The following is a 19,872-nucleotide window of genomic DNA, read 5'->3' as shown; positions in this document are numbered from 1 at the left end:
GTATTACTTCTGATAGTCAATTGCTAACTAGTTTTTGGACGGATATTTTATTCCATTTAGGAGACAACATTTCTTACAGTGTGGTCCTTTCCTATAGTCTGTCTTCCTGGGTTAAGAGAAGAAAAGAATGGCACAATGATATGTGCTAAACTTTATTTTCTTTTTGCTGCTGTCAGATGGGTCTTCCACTGACAGGCTGTCTGTGCTGTGGTCTTTACTACAGCATAGGTGTTCTAGGTTTGACAGGAGCAGCAAATTCTTTGGTTTTGCTCCTGGTAATGATATCCTTCATTATCCTTTTAACCTTTATTCTGCTCTTTCTGCTGGCACCTACACACACACATTTCCATTCATATTTTATTGATGCCAATCTTTATATTTCTATTCCAAGTGTCTACAACATCACAGACACTCACAGTGTCTGGGGAACATCTAATTCTATTGGTGAGAACGGGAGAATGAGGCACGGCGCTGTGTGTGCCTTTCAACTCTTATATTTTAAAAGGAGGATACAGCATATGCTTCCAGAGAATAGTCCAAGAACTAAACCACAGATATTAAGGTATAATTTGATTTTTCTTAGAGCATTAAGCAGAAACTTGAAGTGCAGTGATTAATAATGATATAGGAGATCAGTGAATGTACTAAGATCATTAAAGAACTAGAAAAGTAAACTTCAAAGATCATTGTATTTTCTACTGGCCTGCAATGAGGAGAAGGGCTTCTCTTACCTGAAGGGTATCTGTGCAACCATTAATGGGCTTGGCACAGAATTCAAACTTTTTGACTCTTCCATTCAGAAATTCAGAGCTATTGTAGGCTTTGTTTTTGATCACGGCCAAGTTGGTCTGTTTTAGGACATAATCTCCACCAGCACCTTCTGGAAATAAACAACAACAACAAATATAAATTACAAAAATAAAGACTGTTATCAAAATCTCAATACTGATGAGTTTAATATTAGCAGATAATTTATCTGTCCCCCAACCTGTCTTCCCATCATATTTTTGTATCAGTGGGAGCTGTGTGGATTCCATGCCTTAGCACATAAAGGCTTTGAGACAATATACTCTTTTTGAGACAATATACTCTTTGTGACAGAATCTTATCTTCATTTTCACCCCATCTTTGCCAGTTAGTGCCACTCACTGTTGTTTTGATGAATGCTGCAGGTATACAGCAAACTGTATGATGGGGTTTCTTATTTGTGGCCAGATAGTGTATAAAAGTGATACGGAATCTATGGAATAGTAAGCTAAAAGGAGAAGACTACTCTGGAAAGAGGACTGTTCTGCTTGGGAGAATGGAATGACTAACATTGACCAATAATATTTGATTTATGTAAAAGTTTAAGTGCACACATTTTTTTCCCCATAAAATGTGTGTAAAAAAACCGGAGACCAACTGTATAAATCCTGCCAAGACTATTAAACTCCCAGACGCATTGACTATGACTCACATTTTGCTTGTCCCCAGCCAGTAGCAAAGCATTCTGTTCTACTTCCCATCATCAGATTTTCTGCAGGTAAACACACAGGTATTACCTGGTCAGCAATCATCGCAGGACTGAAAAGGAAGATTCGCAAAGATATAAGCCATAAGTTTGTTTATCTTTGAGCCACTTTCACTCTATGCCCTACAGCAAGATTGGTGGGAGAAAAACAAAACGTTTGTTTTCACATTCAGTATTTTCATGGATGAATCATGTGAAATGGTTTCAGGCAGTAGTAGGAAGTAAATTAAGATCCAAGCTGAACTCTTACCACGTATTTATATCAGTGGCAACTGTCTGTGCTCCATATCTTGCTAAATCAAAACTCACGGGCTCTGAGATGAAATATTCTTTTCATGTACCAGCATCAGCAGTCACTTTTCAAATCTATATCCATATAAGTTTATTTGTGAGAAGTTTATTTGTATAGTTTATTTGTGTTTATTTGTATACATAGAAGTGTATAGTCAGAAGAAAGGACTTAAGAAGGAATGCTGGAATTGAAATGGTACCTGCTCAACTTCAGCAAGGCAATGTCTGCCCCAGGTGGTCCCTGGAACATACCCTTAACCTCTCGGATTTGCACAGACGGTTCTACAGCCTTTGCTGTATGTAGCCCAAGGAAGACCCAATAGGGATAAGGTATTGGTGACCTGTAAGAAATAGTTTTACACTATGAGATGATTATCATTATGCACATAATTATGCACAATCCTATCCCAGGACTCCATCCCTCATAAATGTGAACATTTCCTTGCAAAAGTATGCTGACAAGACAGAAGAGCCTGTTCCTCTCAACAAAATAAATGCCTGCATTTTTTAATGTTCACCCCATGTGTTTGTAAACTACATGGTGCTTTCTTGCTTAGTGGGTAGAATCTAAACTACAAAAGCTTTTGTCTATCTATCTGCAGTGTTCCCAAGCCCAGTTAAAGGGAACAACCATGATCAGTTCTACATCTGCTCCTCACAGTTCAAGAGAACAAAGGGTAAAAGCACTAACAGCATTAACTTATGCCTTGCTCTTGTAAGATTAACACTGAAGAAAACAGAAAAACAGGCTACACCAGCACAGATTGTATGCTTGGCCTGGATCTCAGCACAGGGCACTGGTCCAGCAGACTTCATTGCTTGCTTCATTGTTCCATGGATCAAACAGGCAGTGGCAGGCACCAGACTGAGTTGCTTCTCAGAGACTGATGCCTGATGCTATGAAAATTCCTCCATTCTGTCCAAAATGTCCAGTTAAATGAGTGAGGCTGGCCCTAGAGCAGAGGGGACAGAGCCTGCCTAGAGATATAAAGGATGACTGCTTTAGTCGGGCATTGTCAACATGACACAGATGAAGTCTAACGTTTGGTTTGTAAGACACTGTCCTGGTAGAGATTTCATCTTGTCTTCTCCCTACAACTAAAACTGCTTGTGGTAAACTTTGATCTGCATCTTGGTGGGATCTTAGTGTTATGTCCTTGGAATTCATAAAATTCTTCTCAAATAAACATAAAGCTTGCCGTGGAAGACACCCACCTTTCCAAACAGTGAGCTGCTGTAAGAATCCATTGTGGATTTATCAGAGTACCACCACAAAGGTGCATGTTGGTCCTGGAATAAAAAGATTTGAAACCACCATCATTCAATTACCCATCACTCTTTCAACACACATGTGTTTCTTGATAAACTCTCAAAATGCTTCTCCCCATCCTCTAAGATACTCTTAATGCCAGGTCAAAGGTGCTCTCCAGAAGGATATTCATCATAACATAACACCTTCTCTAATTTTTGCTGTTTTGTCCCACTAGGAAAGTTGGTGGCTAAGATGTCACTCTCCACATAGCAATATCCCACAACATACTTTGAATTAAATAGGTACTATCTGGACAGCAATGATCATGAAGTAACAGCATCCGTAACAATTCAGTAGCTCCTTCAAATAGCAGCAGCAAAGGTAACATTTGCAATCCCATTTCACACTTCATCTTGTTGAGTTTGTGGGTTTGGTTAGGGCTATTATAATTACATGGCAATGCACACTTACTATGAGAACAAAGCAGATGGATAGAGAAAGAATATTGTATTGATTCTTACAGACTGATAACAACTCTTTACTGGGTCCTTGACATTAGCATAATCAGCTAGACATTTATTATGGACAGATATATTTTTTCACTCGCATGTGGGCATAATTCAAATCTATAGCTGCCATGATTAGATTGCTTTTGAGTTTGGGTTGAAAAATGAAGCTACCTTTCACAATTTTCATAAAAGACTGTGAAAAGGAAGAGTAAAGGTTGAGTCTGAGAAGTAGTGTGCTGGATAAGCAGACTATAGGGTTCAAAGCACAGCAATCAGTGGTTCATTTTCTGCCTGACCAGTAATGAGCAGAGTCCCCCAAGGGATCAAAGCTGGAACCACTTTGTCACTATCTTACTTACTGGCCTGAACAATGGCATCATCAAACTGAAGAGTGATTTAAAGCAGGGCAAGTGGCTGATACAGATCCCTAGTTTTGCACTGGGGTGGAAGAAGCCTGAAGCCCATTTACTGGGAAGCCACTGATTGAGGAGGATCTGAAAATTGGCTGTGGGTTACAGAAAGTGCAGAATGGATAGGAGGCAAGAGAGTGTTTTTGGCTGCATCTGAAATATTGTGTTTGCTTTTGAGTCACCAGTTCAGGAGGGAACCTAAGGAGAATCCAGCCAAGCCTACCAAGAAGGTCAGGGACTAGAGCATATGGTCCATGAGAAGAGGTTGAGAGAGCTCCGTTTGGTCTGGCAAAGAGGAGGGTAAGGTGAGGTCTTACAGCAGACTACAGCTACTGAGGAGGAGCTACACAAACACAGGGACAAAGTCTTCTTGGTAGTGCCACACAACATAACAAAGGGCAATGGTCACATACTGGCTTGGAAAGTTCAATTTGGATAGTTGGAAAAAATATAGTGACAGTGTTGCAGCAACCAGTGTTACAGGAACGATGTGGAATCTCCATGCTTGGATGTTTTCAGGGTCCGATGAAGCAAAGCCACAGATGGCCTCGTGTTAATGCCAATTCAGAGCCCACTTTCTTATCAATATTTATATGAATCTATTATTCTGAAATAATAATTACCACACTTGGGAACTTCACAATATTCCCAGATTTTCTGAGGGTCTGTTGTGTAGCACCACGGTCCGTTAATATCTTCATCAGGATTCCTGCAATACTGTAATAATTAAAAAAAAAAAAAAAAAAGAACACAAAGACTCAATTTCAGGATAGAAATACTTTGTTTGAAAGCCCTTTGTTTCTATTTTAGTTCTCAAAAGGATGGTTTGTTAACAAACAACACTGCCCTTTTTCAGAGAATTCTACCTTCCTCCTTTCTTTTATTTTCTCTTTTAATGAGGGTTTTGCTCCTGTGAACTTCATAATTTCAAGAAGGAAGGAAGAAAGGTATGCCTAATCAGCACCTTTACTTCAGGATACAGTAACTCCGGAGAAATTCCTCAAAGAAAAAATGGAATTTGATGAAGCTCATGGCTTCGCTTCACAAGGACAAAGGCTTCAGCAAGGTCCAAAGACGTGTGGCTATAGAAGAAATGGTTTATAGCACAGTACCAGTCAGACAGCAGGTAGAATATGAAACACCAGAGCATATGAAGTCACTGCTTGCAATGGAGGCATGTTAAAAAGGGACGATTGCTGAAGAACTAGAATGGAGTTTTAAATTCAATGTTTGTGGTACTGAGTATCATAATAAAAAGGTACCTAAAGAAGGCTGGTGTAAATTTTAAGCCTCTGTGACTTCTGTCTCTGCCTCTGTCACTACTGAAAAACAGTTCTCCAACTTGCTTCTCCTAATAGGCATGTTATGGGCACTGCCTGGAGGACAGGCCTGGTGGTTCTCAGGAGCACAGAATAACCTGTCATTTGATAGGTAATATCCAAAGATGATGTTCATCATTTTTAGTGAGTCAGAGAGAAAAATACACTACTGCAGCAGAGGAGAGGACTCACCTTGTCACAGAAGTGGTGACTATTCACACCAACAAGAATTGATGAAACAAAACTCTTTGTTTGTTCCAAGGACCTGGAACTTGTTTCTCTGACAATCAGTGTCCATGTCAGAGTGAATGAGGCACTATTAGATGCAAATATTGCATTAACAACCTCTGCTCTTGCAAGTGAGTCATATTTTCATGCTTTTCTCTTCAGTCTCAAGAATTAGAAATCATTTTTAAAAGCAAAATTTAGATTGAGATGATTCTCACTACTTCAAGATGAGGTCAAGGTATGTGCCCATTAGCAGCTGTGTTATAAGTCTAATGATTGCTGCTATAAGGTGTTACACAGAGTACTCACAAGCACTTCGCAAGAGTAAATATTTAGTCTTGTTCTATCTCTTTTCGTCAAAACACAACTGCCCATTACAATGTTTTACTATATGTAAAGCATAACAGCAAGGTTTTTAATTAGAAAAACAAGCAAAATATAAGGCAAACTAAATCCTCAGTAGAGATACTAATAATTTGCTACAGCCAAGTGGAAAAGGTTGGCTGCACTTGAGCAGAGAATTGAACCTATATAAGACAATGTAAAGATATGGTGCAACCCAGGCTTCTAGTCCAAAAGTAAGTTTCTGAGATACATTTCCTGGTGCCCAACCTACACCTCACATCACCTGTATTCTGCACATATGAACAGACCTGAGAGATCTGGGAGAAGGTCCATTGCATTCACTTCGTATACAGACACAAAGTCTTCTGCACACCAGGTATCTCCAAATACTAAGGCAGCCTCTTTATTTAAGTGGACTGAAAACAAGATCTTCAAGGTAAGTATGAGCATTTCACCTATATGCGCTGTCATGATTAATAGTTCTCTCAATACTCTATTGATACAGTCTCGGAAACCTCCCATTTGATTTCTTCTGTGTCTCTTAGGATGAAAATAATATACAATATGATAGATACAATGGGGAATTCTGCTGACACAAATATCACTATAGAATCCTGGCCACTTAATTCTAAGAAATTGTTTGTAAACTAGAGGAAAGGTACTATACTCTACTGTCATTTAGATTCATTTCAGTAGGTACCTCTTAGTTCTACCTTTTACTAATTTTCGAGGAGTCAAAGTTGTAGTTAAGCAACTACCTGTTATGTTCAAAACAGTCATCTCAGTGTCTGGTTCTAATGATGAAAAAGGTGGTTCAAGTGAAACAAGCGGTTCTCCATAGTGACACTTTTGCAGACTACAGTATTCCCATCTCACAGTAGGAACAGTAGTGTGACACAAGGGGGCTATATCATTACCTTGTTTTCGGCAATAATTCTCTCTCAGATCCCTGGAAATACAAATACAATGCACTCTGTTTCATGTATGGGCTTCCAAAAATGCATGAGAACATTTGACAAAATGGGTGAGGTGTGCAAAATACAAAAATGATAAAAATTTGTTCCTTTGTCACAGAGCTCAGATCACAAACAAGGAAAAAGAAACATGTAATTATTGATATGGTATAAATTGAAAGGTGTATGTTATACAACAGCATAGCTGTCTACTTCCTTTTTGATAAAACCTAATAATGTCTAAGGAGTGTAAACTGCAGGTTATAGAAATATTCTGGCTACCTGCATAATGCCTGATGATGCAGTATTCATCTTTATTAACAATCATTAGAACATATATGCAAATTCAGAATATATACCATAATTTTAATATGCAGTTAAATCAATCTAAATCTTTTAGGAGTGGAAGCTTACTACAAAAATCAAAAAGAATACTTTTCCCAGTGTCAGAAATTGAGGAAACAACATAAATGTCCCTTCTAACTTTAAGAAGCAGTGAACAAATATGCATGTGAATTTGAGCAGTTTTCCCATTTTGCACAGGAATCTTTCTACTGAATTCATTGCGCATTTCCTCACACGAGCATTGGGAAGTGAATGTTGGAAGAGATAATAAGGGAAATGGTCTTGCTCTCCCAAAGAATTTTAGAGTTCAGATAATTGCTCCATCTTGAGCCAGAAAAGTGACAACATATCCAAGAATTTCACAAACAAAAATATTTCACAAAAAATAATAATTGAGTTGATCAGAACAGTGTGATTTGGTATTGGATAGAAAGAAGAGATGAGCTGTAGACAGTGTGAATAGAGATCTATGTGAGAAGCAGTAAAGATACCCTGAAAGGATTTGTGAAGCAAATGACAGATGAGAGGACTCCAACAGGATGATTATTGTAACTGATATATTGTGGATAAACAGAAAAGGACAGGAATTAGCATTACAGAGCTTGGAAAGGAGATATTTTTATTAGTCTCACCATTTCCATTCCAGCATACAACCAAGAGTGGGCATGTTAGCCAATGTGATGGTTTTCCCATTTAAAAATGGTCCAGGACATTGGTAAATATCTAGGCTGTTGAATTCTTCCATTTGTTACTCACTGAAGCAGCTTTAAGGGCTATCACACCTCTCACAAATATTAAGGAGATAGCTTTGGAAAGCAGGCAGATATTTTGCCATATGACTATTTTGCATATGTTCTTAAAGAGCAATGGCAACTCTTAAGTTCTTTAAGGGTGGTTTAAAAGGATGATTTTTATTTATAATTAGTCCACATTTTTAATGTTGCAGGAAATTAAAAAAAAAAAAAAGACCAAAAGGTCATTTTTAAAGCTTGGGCAAATAAGAAAGTTTCTGGCTCAGAAAAATAATAATGAGAAGTGTCATTTTTTTTAACAAGGGTATTCCTTTCTACTTTTAACTACTGTCGGGCACCTGTGTGTAAAGTGAGAAAAAAAATGGCTAACACAACACAGAAATTTAAAATAAACATACACTTTTGGGAAATTGCTTGTTGTTCTATTGTAACGATGTGGCAGCATTGAACTCCAAGTCTGGCATTTCTTTCCTGTGATAGTAAAAGAAGCTGTTCCATGGTAATCTAGGCCTCTCTCACAATAGCACTCTTCTGGACTTGCGGACTGCCTTGATATATCTTCATCTACAAGGAACAGCAGAAATCAGTCCCTTAATTTTGTATACGTGCTTACATTTAAATTAATAAAAACAAAAACTTCAGGAGAAATGTAAAAATGAGTTAGTAAAATCAGACACAATAGTAAGCAGTTTCGCGAATGTTTGAGAATAAAAAATAAAATAAAATAAAATAAAATAAAATAAAATAAAATAAAATAAAATAAAATAAAATAAAATAAATACACCAGATGGTACTTGACAGGAGCACTTGCATTTTAATTTTGCTTTTGCACACCAAATTTGTTTGGGTTATGGAATCAAAAGGTACAGAGATAGAATCTAAAATTTCTTCAAATTTCCTTTTTCATAGTCACATGTAGGAGATTAATGTTCAGGATCTTAAAAAAATGGATTTTTTTGCTGTTTTTTCCTCCTTTCATTTTCATTTTCATCCTCTTTTCCCTCCAATGCATTGAAACAGACATTTTTTCACCAGAAATTTTAGGTTGTGTTTTTTTTAAATATTTTCTTGCATTTGCTTACATGTAAAAGGAAAACTAGGATTCTGTAATTGATCAATCAGTCGATTTAATACCTTTAATGTCATTTTCCCTGTGACAAAAAGGTCCTATTTTCTACTCATGACTGAGTAAGCTTTGTAGGATGCCCACAAGTTCAACAAACAAACAAGACCATGGAGCAGATTTTTAGTAGAGATTTTTAAGCACAAATGAACACCTCCCACTGTATTTTGGGGCTTTTTTTCTCTTTCTGCAGCACAGGTTATTCCACCCCTCTCACCAGTGCTTTGTGATGCAGTCTGTGGGCACTGAGGAATGCTACAATACTGCCATCATGTTGTGTTGTTGGTGGTGTAGCACCAGGGCCTCTTCTCACCATCTGGATTCCTACAATAATTTTCATCTAAACCCCTGAAATGGAAACATTGACTGAAAACAACAACATCCTGTTAAACTAGCTACATACAGAGAAGTAAACTCTTTATCTGACCTGTTTAATACAGGTAACACATTGTTTCATGTTGCATGTCCCATTAATTCAATATACTCCTGTTTCAGAAATGGTCAACAAACCCAATAATAAATGTTCTGTGGCTGAAGGTTATATGATGAGTTTTTCATGTTTGAACTCTTCTCTTTTGTAGTCTCAGACCAGGAGCAGCACCAGACAGAAATGCACTAAAATATTCTTACTGACCAATACAGTTAGATTGACATATTAAAAACTTGACCAGTCTCAGATGACATTTGTACTGGACCAGTTGTGTGGGAACTCCACATTCCCACATTGGGAATACTCCATTTTGGAGAGTGTTTAAGCCCTTAACAGACAGAAAAAGAAGCCACGAAACAACCCATTCTAGATGTTAAGAGAACTTCCTCCTCTCCTCCCCTCTCTTATGTCTCAAAGCATATTGCCTTTTAGTCAAGTACTGTCTGAAGTGAGACAGTACCACAAGAAGAGAGAAATGGAAATACCAGAGACAATGAAATACCATTTAATTACAGAAGGCTAGGAAAGTACTCAGGATACACTCTGTTCTTCTATCTAAATAAGATATTCTTATAGATGACCCTTTGCTGTGAGCTGGTGTGGGGTTCTTCTGTTTTATTTTCTCAGCCTGTGCTTCTTCACACAAGTCTAGACCATTGGGTGCAGCTCAGAGCTTTGAATGCAGATGCTGCCTGTCTTTCCTGATTTCTAACACCTTTAGTCTCTCAGAGGCTTTATGTCACGCAGATGTGTGTGACAGCTCCAGTGTCACAATCTATCCCTAACAGTTTGAATAGATTATTCCAGGCACACACTGTCCTTTTCCTTCTCTCTGCTTCTGGAGCAACAATGCAAAAAAATTTCCACTGCTTCTCTGAAGATTTGCTCAGTCAGATCCCTTGTCCACAGAATTAAGGTAACTATCTGCCAGCAGGTCAATTCTTGGCCTGTGTTCCTATTCAGAGACCACCTTACCCAGTGGCTTGTTGCCCAGTGCTACTGCTATCAAAAAATCCTAACCGAACTCAATTTAGAGAATTTTAAAATAGTCTTGCTTCTTTGAAAACTGCATAGCAAGTATATTTACATGATCCCCCCATAAAGGGAGTCATCAGCTGATCTGCATGGGACATCACTGTTCCTGAAGCACCCAGACCACCGTAGAACCACCTTGAACATTAGTGAGCCAGGATGGATAAAGAATAGGTTGTAATGGAGAAAGAAAGAGTAGAAAAGCTATAAATGTCACTATAAAGGGCCTAAAGTACCTGATAATAAGCTGAGTGGAAAAAATGAATAACCTTTTAAGATTAAAAAAGAATGAAAAGAAGAAAGAAGAAAGAGCAATATCAAAGGAAAGAGCCAAACAGTAGTCAGTAGATTAGGGAGGTAGAGACTTAGCCTCATATTCACAGACTTTGTTATAAGGATCATTTTAGGATAAGTCTTTCTTGGTAATGGTAAGGCCTAACTAATAAGCTGCTTCATTTACTTGCAGGGATAATTCTCAGGAGAGTGCCTATGTCTGTGAGGCAACTGAGAGCTCCAGTGCTGGCAGGCAATTCCTGATTCAGTGAGGGCTATCTTGCCACGAAAGTCCTTTCCATTCCCTGAAAGACACTGGTAGCCCAGTCCACAAGTTGGTGGGGCTGTAGCTGTACCAAGAAAAAAGAACAAGACAGAAAGAGTGGCTCAGGTAGATACAGACATATGGTTAAGCTTTGCACCATGCAGAATATACTTCTTTCTTTCTACAGAAGTGAAAAACTTCTGACTAAATATATATGTCTTCTTCAGGTTGACTCACATCCTAGGAATTGTCATTTCTATCATTGATTACAAAAGGAATTTATTGTAATGAACTTAGCAGTAGACATCTACACTGTAGATCTCTGCATTTGATCAGATAAATCCACTTACAGTGTACACATAGTGCCATTGAGAAAGAGCTTGCTTCACTTGCATCTGTTCTCAAGAATGTGCTGCACTGGTACTCTTTCCATGCAGACATGCTCACCATTAGTAGGAAAATAGGAAAAACAAAGAACATTTGGGCCTTTTCATTTACTGTTGCTTGATGCTGAAAGACTACAAGAAATAACTGATTTGTCAAGAAGTTCTACATATGGTTGTAGATAGGGTATAGTGACCAAAAATGCTCTCTTGGGACACAACAGTCAAGCTGTCTCTTCTGTCACAACACAAGCTTTCATATCTGAGCACAGTAGGCTTCTCCTTTTATTGGCCTTTCTTTTCTGTCACTGTTAAGCAGCCTAGCACTTCAGCCACACCACTAAAACATAAGGGGATTAATACTGGCAACTTGGTGGCAGAATTTGATTGAGAAGACAAAAAGTGAAATGCCTTCCCTTGTCTGGAAAAGGAAGAGATTCTGGGTCTGAGTTTTCTACAGAGATACAGAAGGATTTTGCATTCCAGGCAGGAGTCACCCAAATTCCTAGGAACCTATGTGTCTCCTAAAGCTTCACCATTTTCATATTTCATTTAAACAGGGCTCTATATGACTGTTATGCTCTTTTTTGTGATGAACTTTGTGGAATTATTGTCATTTTATCATTACCTAGTTGGGATTTCTTTCCTCTGCACAAATAAAAAACGCTAAAAGGGCAGACAAATTAATGACTACTGCATTTCACTCAGTATGTACACCAGCGAGCTCATCAAGGCCCTGCTCTAGTCAAGGGGAGCTGTCTTAGACTTCCATGAAATTAGAATTTCATCCTCAGCAAAAGGGTGCTGGCTGCTGAGTAGATTTTAAAATGTACATGTGCCAAGGAAAGAAACTGAGTAAGAATTGCTTTACTTGCAATAAAATCTCAAAATTCTCAATTCACAATTATGTAGCTTTTTACTCTTTTACTAAACCATTATTACATGCTTCTTAACAAAATGATTGTACTTTTTAAAGAAAATATCTTCTATTTAAGGTATGGCTCTTAAGTTTGAACTCATGCATGTTTATAAATCTTAAGGTACTTCACTGAGATCTCTCAGCCATTATCATCCATCATGTATTTTCTTAAACAGAAGTATAGTGCATGCTGTCATTATGAATATATATGGTGTCTCTAAAACTGCTAGTGCATTACCGATAAAGAATTTCTTTTTTTTTTATCTTAAGTAGCAAAGTTGGAATTTAAACAGTTGATTTGCGTAAATAACTGAAAACTGATCGATATAAATGTAGTCATCATTTTAAAACTACTCATATTACTTCAGATTTTATGAAGCAGTGTGACTGTGTGTAAGTCTTATAATCTGATTTTTCCAATGATATCCTTGCAGAAGGACGCTAATTGATGGCTCAACTTTATGTTTTCTTTAAAAGTTTCTCACTTTTACTTACCTTTATTCTATGCAGCTGGAAGACCCAGGTCTCCTTCACCCTTTCTCCCCAGTGTTCCTCTTGCAAACATTTCCTCTAGGTGCCTTCATCAGGCCTCAGCAGCTTATTCTAGCACTGGTGTCTCTCATACTGTTGAGATTTTATCATGAGCTGTGACTCCATAACCAACCTCAACTAAATTTTTAATAGGCAAAACCCAAGAGCTCAATGACCCATCTAATTATTCTTCATTATTGGTTAAATGCTGCATTTGCCTCCTCTCCTTATGCTTCCATGATACATTTCTCCAGCAGACATCCTAGAAGTAAGAGCAGAATAGCTTTATGAATTCCAGTGCCTGAAGCATTGCTGTACAGCTTGCTTTAAAAAACAAACAAAGCTTTACTTAAGTAATATGTCTTGGTTAGCCTTTGTGAGCTGCAGTCATTTGAGTGCTGAGAGAAGTGCAAGAATACAGAGAGGTGCTTGTTTCCCGTTCCCCAGAACTGAGATACACAGATTTGGTTTTGGCTATGAGAGGCAGATGGTTCTGTACTACCTATATTTTGTCAGCTAGCAGTTTCACTTGCTGTTCTCAGACAACAAATCTTTATTTCCAAATTTTCACAGAATCACAGGATAGTTGAGGCTGGAAGGGACCTCTAGAGATCGTCTAATCCAACCCCCCTGCTCCAGCAGGGACACACAGAGCACATGGCACAGGGTGGCATCCAGGCGGGTTTGGAAGATCTCCAGAGAAGGAGACTCCACAGCCTCTCTGGGGAGCCTTTTGGCAGTGTTTATCATCAAAAATTCCAGTGTTAACTCTTTATCCCTTGAATCCACAGCGATGACTCATAAACTCCAAAACTTTCCAAATGCTGGGACTCTCGCTTGGGTTTTCAGCAAGTGAGCTTGTTAATAACCTTTTGCTATATAAGGTCACTAAACAATCAGTTTTAGGCGCAGAGTGGGCAACTGCTTTGGATAGCAGGTATAACAAAGTCCTAGCCTTGAACAAGGTGAAGAAGAGAAACTCATTCAGCCATGACTAGTCCGGGAACAGTCATCCCAAGACAGCATGTTCGCCCGGGTGCTCTGCGCCCCAAGACTGCCTATAAGCAAGTGAGCCATGGCCATGATCTTGGCCTCTCTCCCTCCTCCTTTTTTCCCTGGATTACCAGATGCTCCAGAGTGGCCAGGCACATGTACTCAGCTGTGGCAAGAGGAAGGACACAGCTAACAAACCATTGCTGCCAGGAACTAGAGATATTGTTTGAGTGCCATGGTATTTTGAAGGATCATTGCTATTGCAAAACTAAATTTACCTATACACAGCAATTCATTTTATCGTTATCTCTGAGGTATAAATTCAGTTTATCTATGTTTCAAGATGTCTTGAGCCTGACTTTTTCTCTCCAATGGACACACTCTTGTATTTTCCATAGCAGGCAGCATATGAAATCTAGAAGATGGAAGATCATCTCATTTCAAAGAAACAGGAGATGTATCTATTTAAGGCTGCACAGGGAGTGCATTAGCATAGATATAGCTAACTTCTATTAATACTCTTTAATTTCATTATACTTTTTTCTTTACTTACGGATGTCGACATCATGCTCAGTGTATCTGTTGCTGATCACTGAACTACAGTCCAAAAATGTGTAACAGCAAAGCAAACCTCTTTAATAAAGCACATGTACTTTATATGCATCTTCTAACTGTTCTGCCTAAAGTTTATAAAATATTATACAGTGATCAAAATAATTTGGGCGTTATATAATAAACATGTGAACCATTTTGTTTTTGTTCTCAGCAAAAAAAAAAAAAAAGCGTAAGTACAGATGTGATCTGAAATCACATTTCAATTTTGGCAGAAGACAGTATGGAAATATTTTTTGCCACTGAATCTCATTTCATCTTCAGATCAGTTAGAAAAATGAAGTAGGCATGGAAATCATGGAAACAGATTTTTTTTTTCTGATATAAACCATGCTTTGATCTTACCACATTTCTGTACACATTTTCTAAGCACCATTGTGAGCATGATTAGAAAATGTCATTTTACTTGGAATGAAGGTATAACTGCAAGATTCAGAACAACAAAAATGCCAGTAGAGACACTGTTGCACATAGACAGGATGTATTTTCTTATTAACTGAGTTTATTTACAACTACTTGCTGTTTCCTTGCCCATTCCACTGAACTAATGTTTATGGAAACATGATTCTAGCTCTGCTCTTTTTCCTCTGTTTCTCTTTCCCTTTTAGAAATAATGAGAAGATTGAGAGAGGAAAAGGAAAAGTGATTCGAGATTGAAATGTCAGTGTTGTTGGAAAGAGGAGAGAGAGGTTTTTAAACATGAAGTCCTAAGAGAGACTTTCAAATGCAGCTGTTTTCATTTACAAAGTCCCAGAAGTGCTTCAGAGAACTGCAGCCATCATTTCCAGAGCCAGACACTCCCATATAACTAATGGTCTCTTGCTAATCAAAACCAGCTTTCAACAATAAAGTGAATGATAATATCAAGAAAGGTAAAATCAAGAAAAATCAAGGACTTACTTAGTTGTATCTCACAGTTTGGGAGCCATATAACTAAGTAAATTTAACTGATCACTGACAATGTTTCTCTCCTTAGGAGAGTAATAGATTACTAAAATGTTCAGAGAAATGTTCAGAACGTTTGTCTTAAATTCATCCTCACTGAGATGTGCAAATGTCTGACCCTAACACAAGTACTGCCCAATTCCTGCTCCAGTAAGTCAGCGGAGAAAGAGAAACAAAAATTAAATACAAAGTGAAAACATATGTATATAATTAGGATGGAAAAAAGAGAAAATAATTAGGAAAAAAAAAACAAGCCCAAAGCAAACCTTATACATACAGGTATTCCTAACAAAAGAGTAATGAGAGACAATGCTATGAAAATGCTATGAAGTACTATGAAAAAATCAAGCTAAAAATCAAACCAGAAGATGCCATTACCTAGGTCACTAAACAGAAAAGGTACATTAGAATTTTATTTAATATTCAAACGCATTTTAGGGAAAAGAGTGTTTTAATTAAATGACATACATTGGAGGGTTTAAACAGATTTCATTAATTCTTAGAACTGTCTGCAAAAATCTGACTCTATAAAGAATCCAATAAAAATATTAAATTAATGAAGAATGTGATTAGGTATACACCAAAGAGTCAAAAAAGATTATTCAGTTTTGTTTTACTGACTTTTACTGACACACTCTTGACTGGCATATTGGGATCCCCCACCTGCCATTGGGTCAGTGCTCCTTTGTGCTGCTGGGGAAGAGCCTTTTGCCACACGACCTAACTCTTCCAAGCAAGCCTAAGGAGACCAAAAGAGACTAAACAGAATAGTCTGACTATAATTTCTGCCCTCTGTTTATCCAAAGACCTGGAGCCAGGAGCAAGGAAGGCCTACTTCCAAAGGCCTCAGCAGACTTCCGGTTTTTATTATTTTGTGTGTTTGTCTTAGAATTGAGTTACAGAATCTTGGAGGAAATTGAGTGTAGGTAACACAACAGAAAATTATACTATTTTTAGACAAGTAAATTACACACAAAACTTCCATTTTAAATTTGGTTTATTAGAGGAGGAAAAAATATTCCAATACACAACTCCAGAGGTTCTTGGCTGACTTTTTAGGTAGCCACTAGCAGGTCATGTTATCCAAGAAATATGAGTAACTGCACATCACTATGCCATCATATACACATATACAAATTTTGCTACTTTGCTACTTTGCAGTCTTTTTCCTCTGATACCTGATGTTTCACAGTACTGAGAAAAACACTGCAATGGCTGTGAAACAGGAGTGGATAGCAGTCATGGGGAATGATGTATCAGTAGGCACACTTGCTCACAGTATCTCAGTGTGCAGTTGTTTTCCAAGGTGAATAAATTTGGTTACATTTGATTCTGCTTCTGATATTTCTCCAGACCCCAGTATTCAATCAGAACAGCTCAATCCCAGAAGAAGCCATTATATTTATAGAAAGCAGAGAAGTTTTCTTTAAACTTTTGCATTTTGCTTTCTTTAGATCTCAGTCTTTCCTGGGTTTTTCAATTACTTATTCTGGTAGCTGTTTTCTGTATTGTTATACAAGATGCCATATTTATACCAGTTCTCTCTCGGTAATCGTTACCTTCATCACGATTAGCATTACTATCAGATCTTCCAGCTACGATTGAGACCTGGGGCCTAGTGCCATACTCCAGAGCAGGTCAGGAGCCTCTGTGTCACCTCCCTTCCAACTTGAAGGAGAAGAGGGGATGCCCCTGCAGAGAGGAGGATGAAGAAAAGAGCTGCTGCCCTCTGCAGGTACCCCAGCACCGGGAGGCTGTGTGAGACAGCAGCCCTGGGCTGAGGAGCGGCATCCTGGATCCCTAACACTTGACCCAAGTGTGTGACCCGCTTAGGGTAAAGCAGTGCTCAGGTAAAGCAGGGCTGGGAGTGAAGTGAGAGTGATAAAACACGCCTATCTGCTTCCTCATTTTGCTGGTACATAGTGTTTTGTTAACAGCTTTCAGAATGAAAAGCATTACTTATATGCTAAATGCTACGGTTACGTAAGTTTAGCAGAGAGCCTCAAAACATATTCCTACTGGAAGCTATTAGAGGGTGTTTTAAGCTGAAATAAGCTAGGACTTGTCTCGGGGGAAGTCAGATCATTTATGTTTCTCTCTTTTTTTGTACCCTGACATTTGGGCACTATATTTGTTATTCTACAGGTGAGAATTAGACTGGATTATTGGGAAAAATCTGTGTATTCTCTGCATCCTAGAAAAATTGTTTTAAGTGCCTAAAATATGAATTCCTACCTATTAGACAAGCACTAACATAAAATTAGCAGACCATTAAGCATATTGCAATGCAATAAGAATTTCATAATGTCTGTATTGTAGGAGGAGTGTGCTTGCAAGAAGAAAAACAAATAAATTCAATAGGATTGCAGCTTTTCTGAGTTTTGCATCTAATGCAAGCAAATTTTAAAATTTCAGAGACATGTAATGGAAATATACAAAATTATTCTATGTTCACAAAAACTTTTAAAATACATTTGCCTCTGAAAAACTACTTTGGTTAAATACTAAAACAATATCTTTATAAGTACATGGACAAGTTCAGATCATCTAGAATATAAAGTGGCAAAGTGGATGACTAGATGTTCACGATACAAACAGATTTGATGGTTTAAGATATTATTGCCTGTATTTTTCTCCTAAAAGAGCAGGTCATATGAGCACTACACACCAGACTTTGCGAAGTTCCTTGGCCCAGTTTGAAAGCCCTCAATTGCTGTGGCTGAGTCTAACCTCAGAGCCTTGCATTCAGGCAATTTGCCAACGAAGCTCAGTGAGATGGTAGAAGTCTGTATAGATAGACACTATACAGGATATGTGCTAGGAAATGGTAACATTTTAAATTGCCACTGCTGTTTCCAAAGAAAACAGGTGTCTATGATCTGATTTAGATCACATTTGGATAAACAATTTTAGCTGTTCCTGAGCCCACATAAGCACCCTAATCTTTTTATACTGTTTCCTCATTCCTTCACATTCTACCATTACCAAGCTGGCTTGTTTTCTTGTCCAAAACACTCTATGGTAGAGGCCAGATGAATAGCAGAAGCACTATGGCTGTGCTGCAGTAGCAAACAGTGGGAATGGTCTTTTAATCCAGCTCATCATAATAATTCACCTTTTACAAAGAAGATTGAAATGGCTACATCAACAAAAGAGACTAAATGATGTGGTTTGCTGCAGTAACAGACATGATCAAAGTTACAGTCAGTGCCTGGCGATCCCTGGCTATGTGACTAACGAGGTGATAGGGATGCTGATGGCTGGAGATCTCTGCCCTTCCTGTGTGAAGGTTCCCACAGCTCTGGCCACAGAGCAGCAGCACCAAAGCTGCTCCTTGTTTCCTCAAATATAAAATTGGAGGGCTTGAGTCAGACTGCATGTACAATTTAACCAGGATGACTTGGTGCCAGAAGTGCCCTTGAGAAGACAGCAGGATAGCTTGTGCCGCCAAACTCCTGGGGCAACGAGCACCCCCCTCCACACCACTACAGGGCGAGGGAGGTGAAGTCTCTGCAAACCCAAACCAAACACCGTAGTTCTGCTCCCATTAGTACTGTGTCTTGGCTCACAGTGGTTGTTCAACTCTGTTGGTCATCTGTAACAACTTTGGTCAGAAGAGCCTCTGGAGGAGTCACCTCTGAGTCACCTCAGTTAGTCACGTCACCTCTGCTCTCAGTCTTGCCTCTGCCTGCAGACCTGTGTGGGAAGGAGCAGTCTCCATTCTGCAAATCCTCTCTGCTTGGTTCCCCTGATGCTGCCAGTCCCTGAGTTTTGCCCCACTGTCTGCTGCGAGCGCCAGGCCACACCACCCACGAGGGTGCCAACCTGCCTGGGGTGCCCTGGCTGGCATCCTCTGCCCAAAAGGACTGCTGGGTTTGCAAAGGAGTCAGAGCATGCAGACAGCCTGGCTTTTATTTGGCTCATGTTACAGGCTGAGGAAATGGGTTGGCCTTGCCATGGAACGGGCTCGGGCAGAAAGGGGAAAAGGTGCAAGTTCTCTTGGCCTGAGTCTAGAGCTTCAGCTCCCAGAGCCTGCCAGACGGCTCTGACCAGCCTGAGGAAGCGCACTGGAATTACTGACCCACTAAGTCCATCTCTTCCATGCATAGGCAAGGACACCTGTGTTTTGTTTGTGCTGCTTGTACCCATTCTGCCTCGGGCCATTCCTCCACAGGCCTAAACAGTAAAGGACATTGAGGCAGGGAATCAAGAGGTTTAACAGACAGTTAATAAAAATAAATACTGCAAATACTTGCCTAATACCAAGAAGTAAAAAAAAATCTTCTACATTTTCAGATGGCCTCTGCATGTCATAAGGCTTTAGTGCCACATGATAGATTCTATGGGCACTTTCTCTTGCCATTCTATAACCTATTTAATTTTGCAGGTAGGAGTCACTTGAGACACGAGAAGGGCATTACAAGTGAAGGAAAATATTTTTAAAAATGT

The 19,872-nt window shown here is 38.8% G+C and overlaps 1 protein-coding gene and 1 pseudogene across 2 annotated transcripts; both read right to left on the bottom strand.

Annotated features, from left to right (window-relative positions):
* Nucleotides 1-695: 695 nt before the first annotated feature.
* Nucleotides 696-3,090, bottom strand: LOC148592978 (plasminogen-like). The gene is made up of 4 exons (XM_088533000.1): nt 3,020-3,090; nt 2,005-2,145; nt 1,460-1,566; nt 696-877 (listed from the first exon to the last, which is right to left on the bottom strand). Exons 1-4 carry the CDS (start codon nt 3,085-3,087, stop codon nt 696-698), a joined length of 498 nt encoding a protein of 165 aa, XP_088389126.1. The 5' UTR covers nt 3,088-3,090.
* A 3,451-nt stretch (nt 3,091-6,541) lies between these two features.
* LOC148592977 (plasminogen-like) lies at nt 6,542-11,481 on the bottom strand (annotated as a pseudogene). Its single transcript, XR_015913842.1, has 5 exons — nt 11,391-11,481; nt 10,963-11,125; nt 9,258-9,388; nt 8,316-8,481; nt 6,542-6,816 (listed from the first exon to the last, which is right to left on the bottom strand). The product of XR_015913842.1 is annotated as a plasminogen-like (transcript).
* Nucleotides 11,482-19,872: the final 8,391 nt, after the last annotated feature.

The sequence above is a fragment of the Tinamus guttatus genome, unplaced genomic scaffold (assembly GCF_059628265.1).
Source record: "Tinamus guttatus ecotype Peru unplaced genomic scaffold, ASM5962826v1 Tinamus_guttatus_pri_ptg000473l, whole genome shotgun sequence".
Classification (NCBI taxonomy): domain Eukaryota; kingdom Metazoa; phylum Chordata; class Aves; order Tinamiformes; family Tinamidae; genus Tinamus; species Tinamus guttatus.
The sequence above is the reverse complement of the archived record's forward strand: the minus strand, read 5'-3'. Positions and strand labels throughout refer to the sequence as shown.

What these genes read in the sequence shown, in the direction of transcription:
- LOC148592978 (XM_088533000.1), bottom strand. Translation starts at nt 3,087, where the DNA reads ATGCACCTTTGTGGTGGTACTCTGATAAATCCACAATGGATTCTTACA. An exon ending in GCAGCTCACTGTTTGGAAAG is followed by an intron (nt 2,146 to 3,019) that starts GTGGGTGTCTTC and finishes TATTTCTTACAG; the next exon opens with GTCACCAATACCTTATCCCT. An exon ending in GCCTTGCTGAAGTTGAGCAG is followed by an intron (nt 1,567 to 2,004) that starts GTACCATTTCAA and finishes CTTCCTTTTCAG; the next exon opens with TCCTGCGATGATTGCTGACC.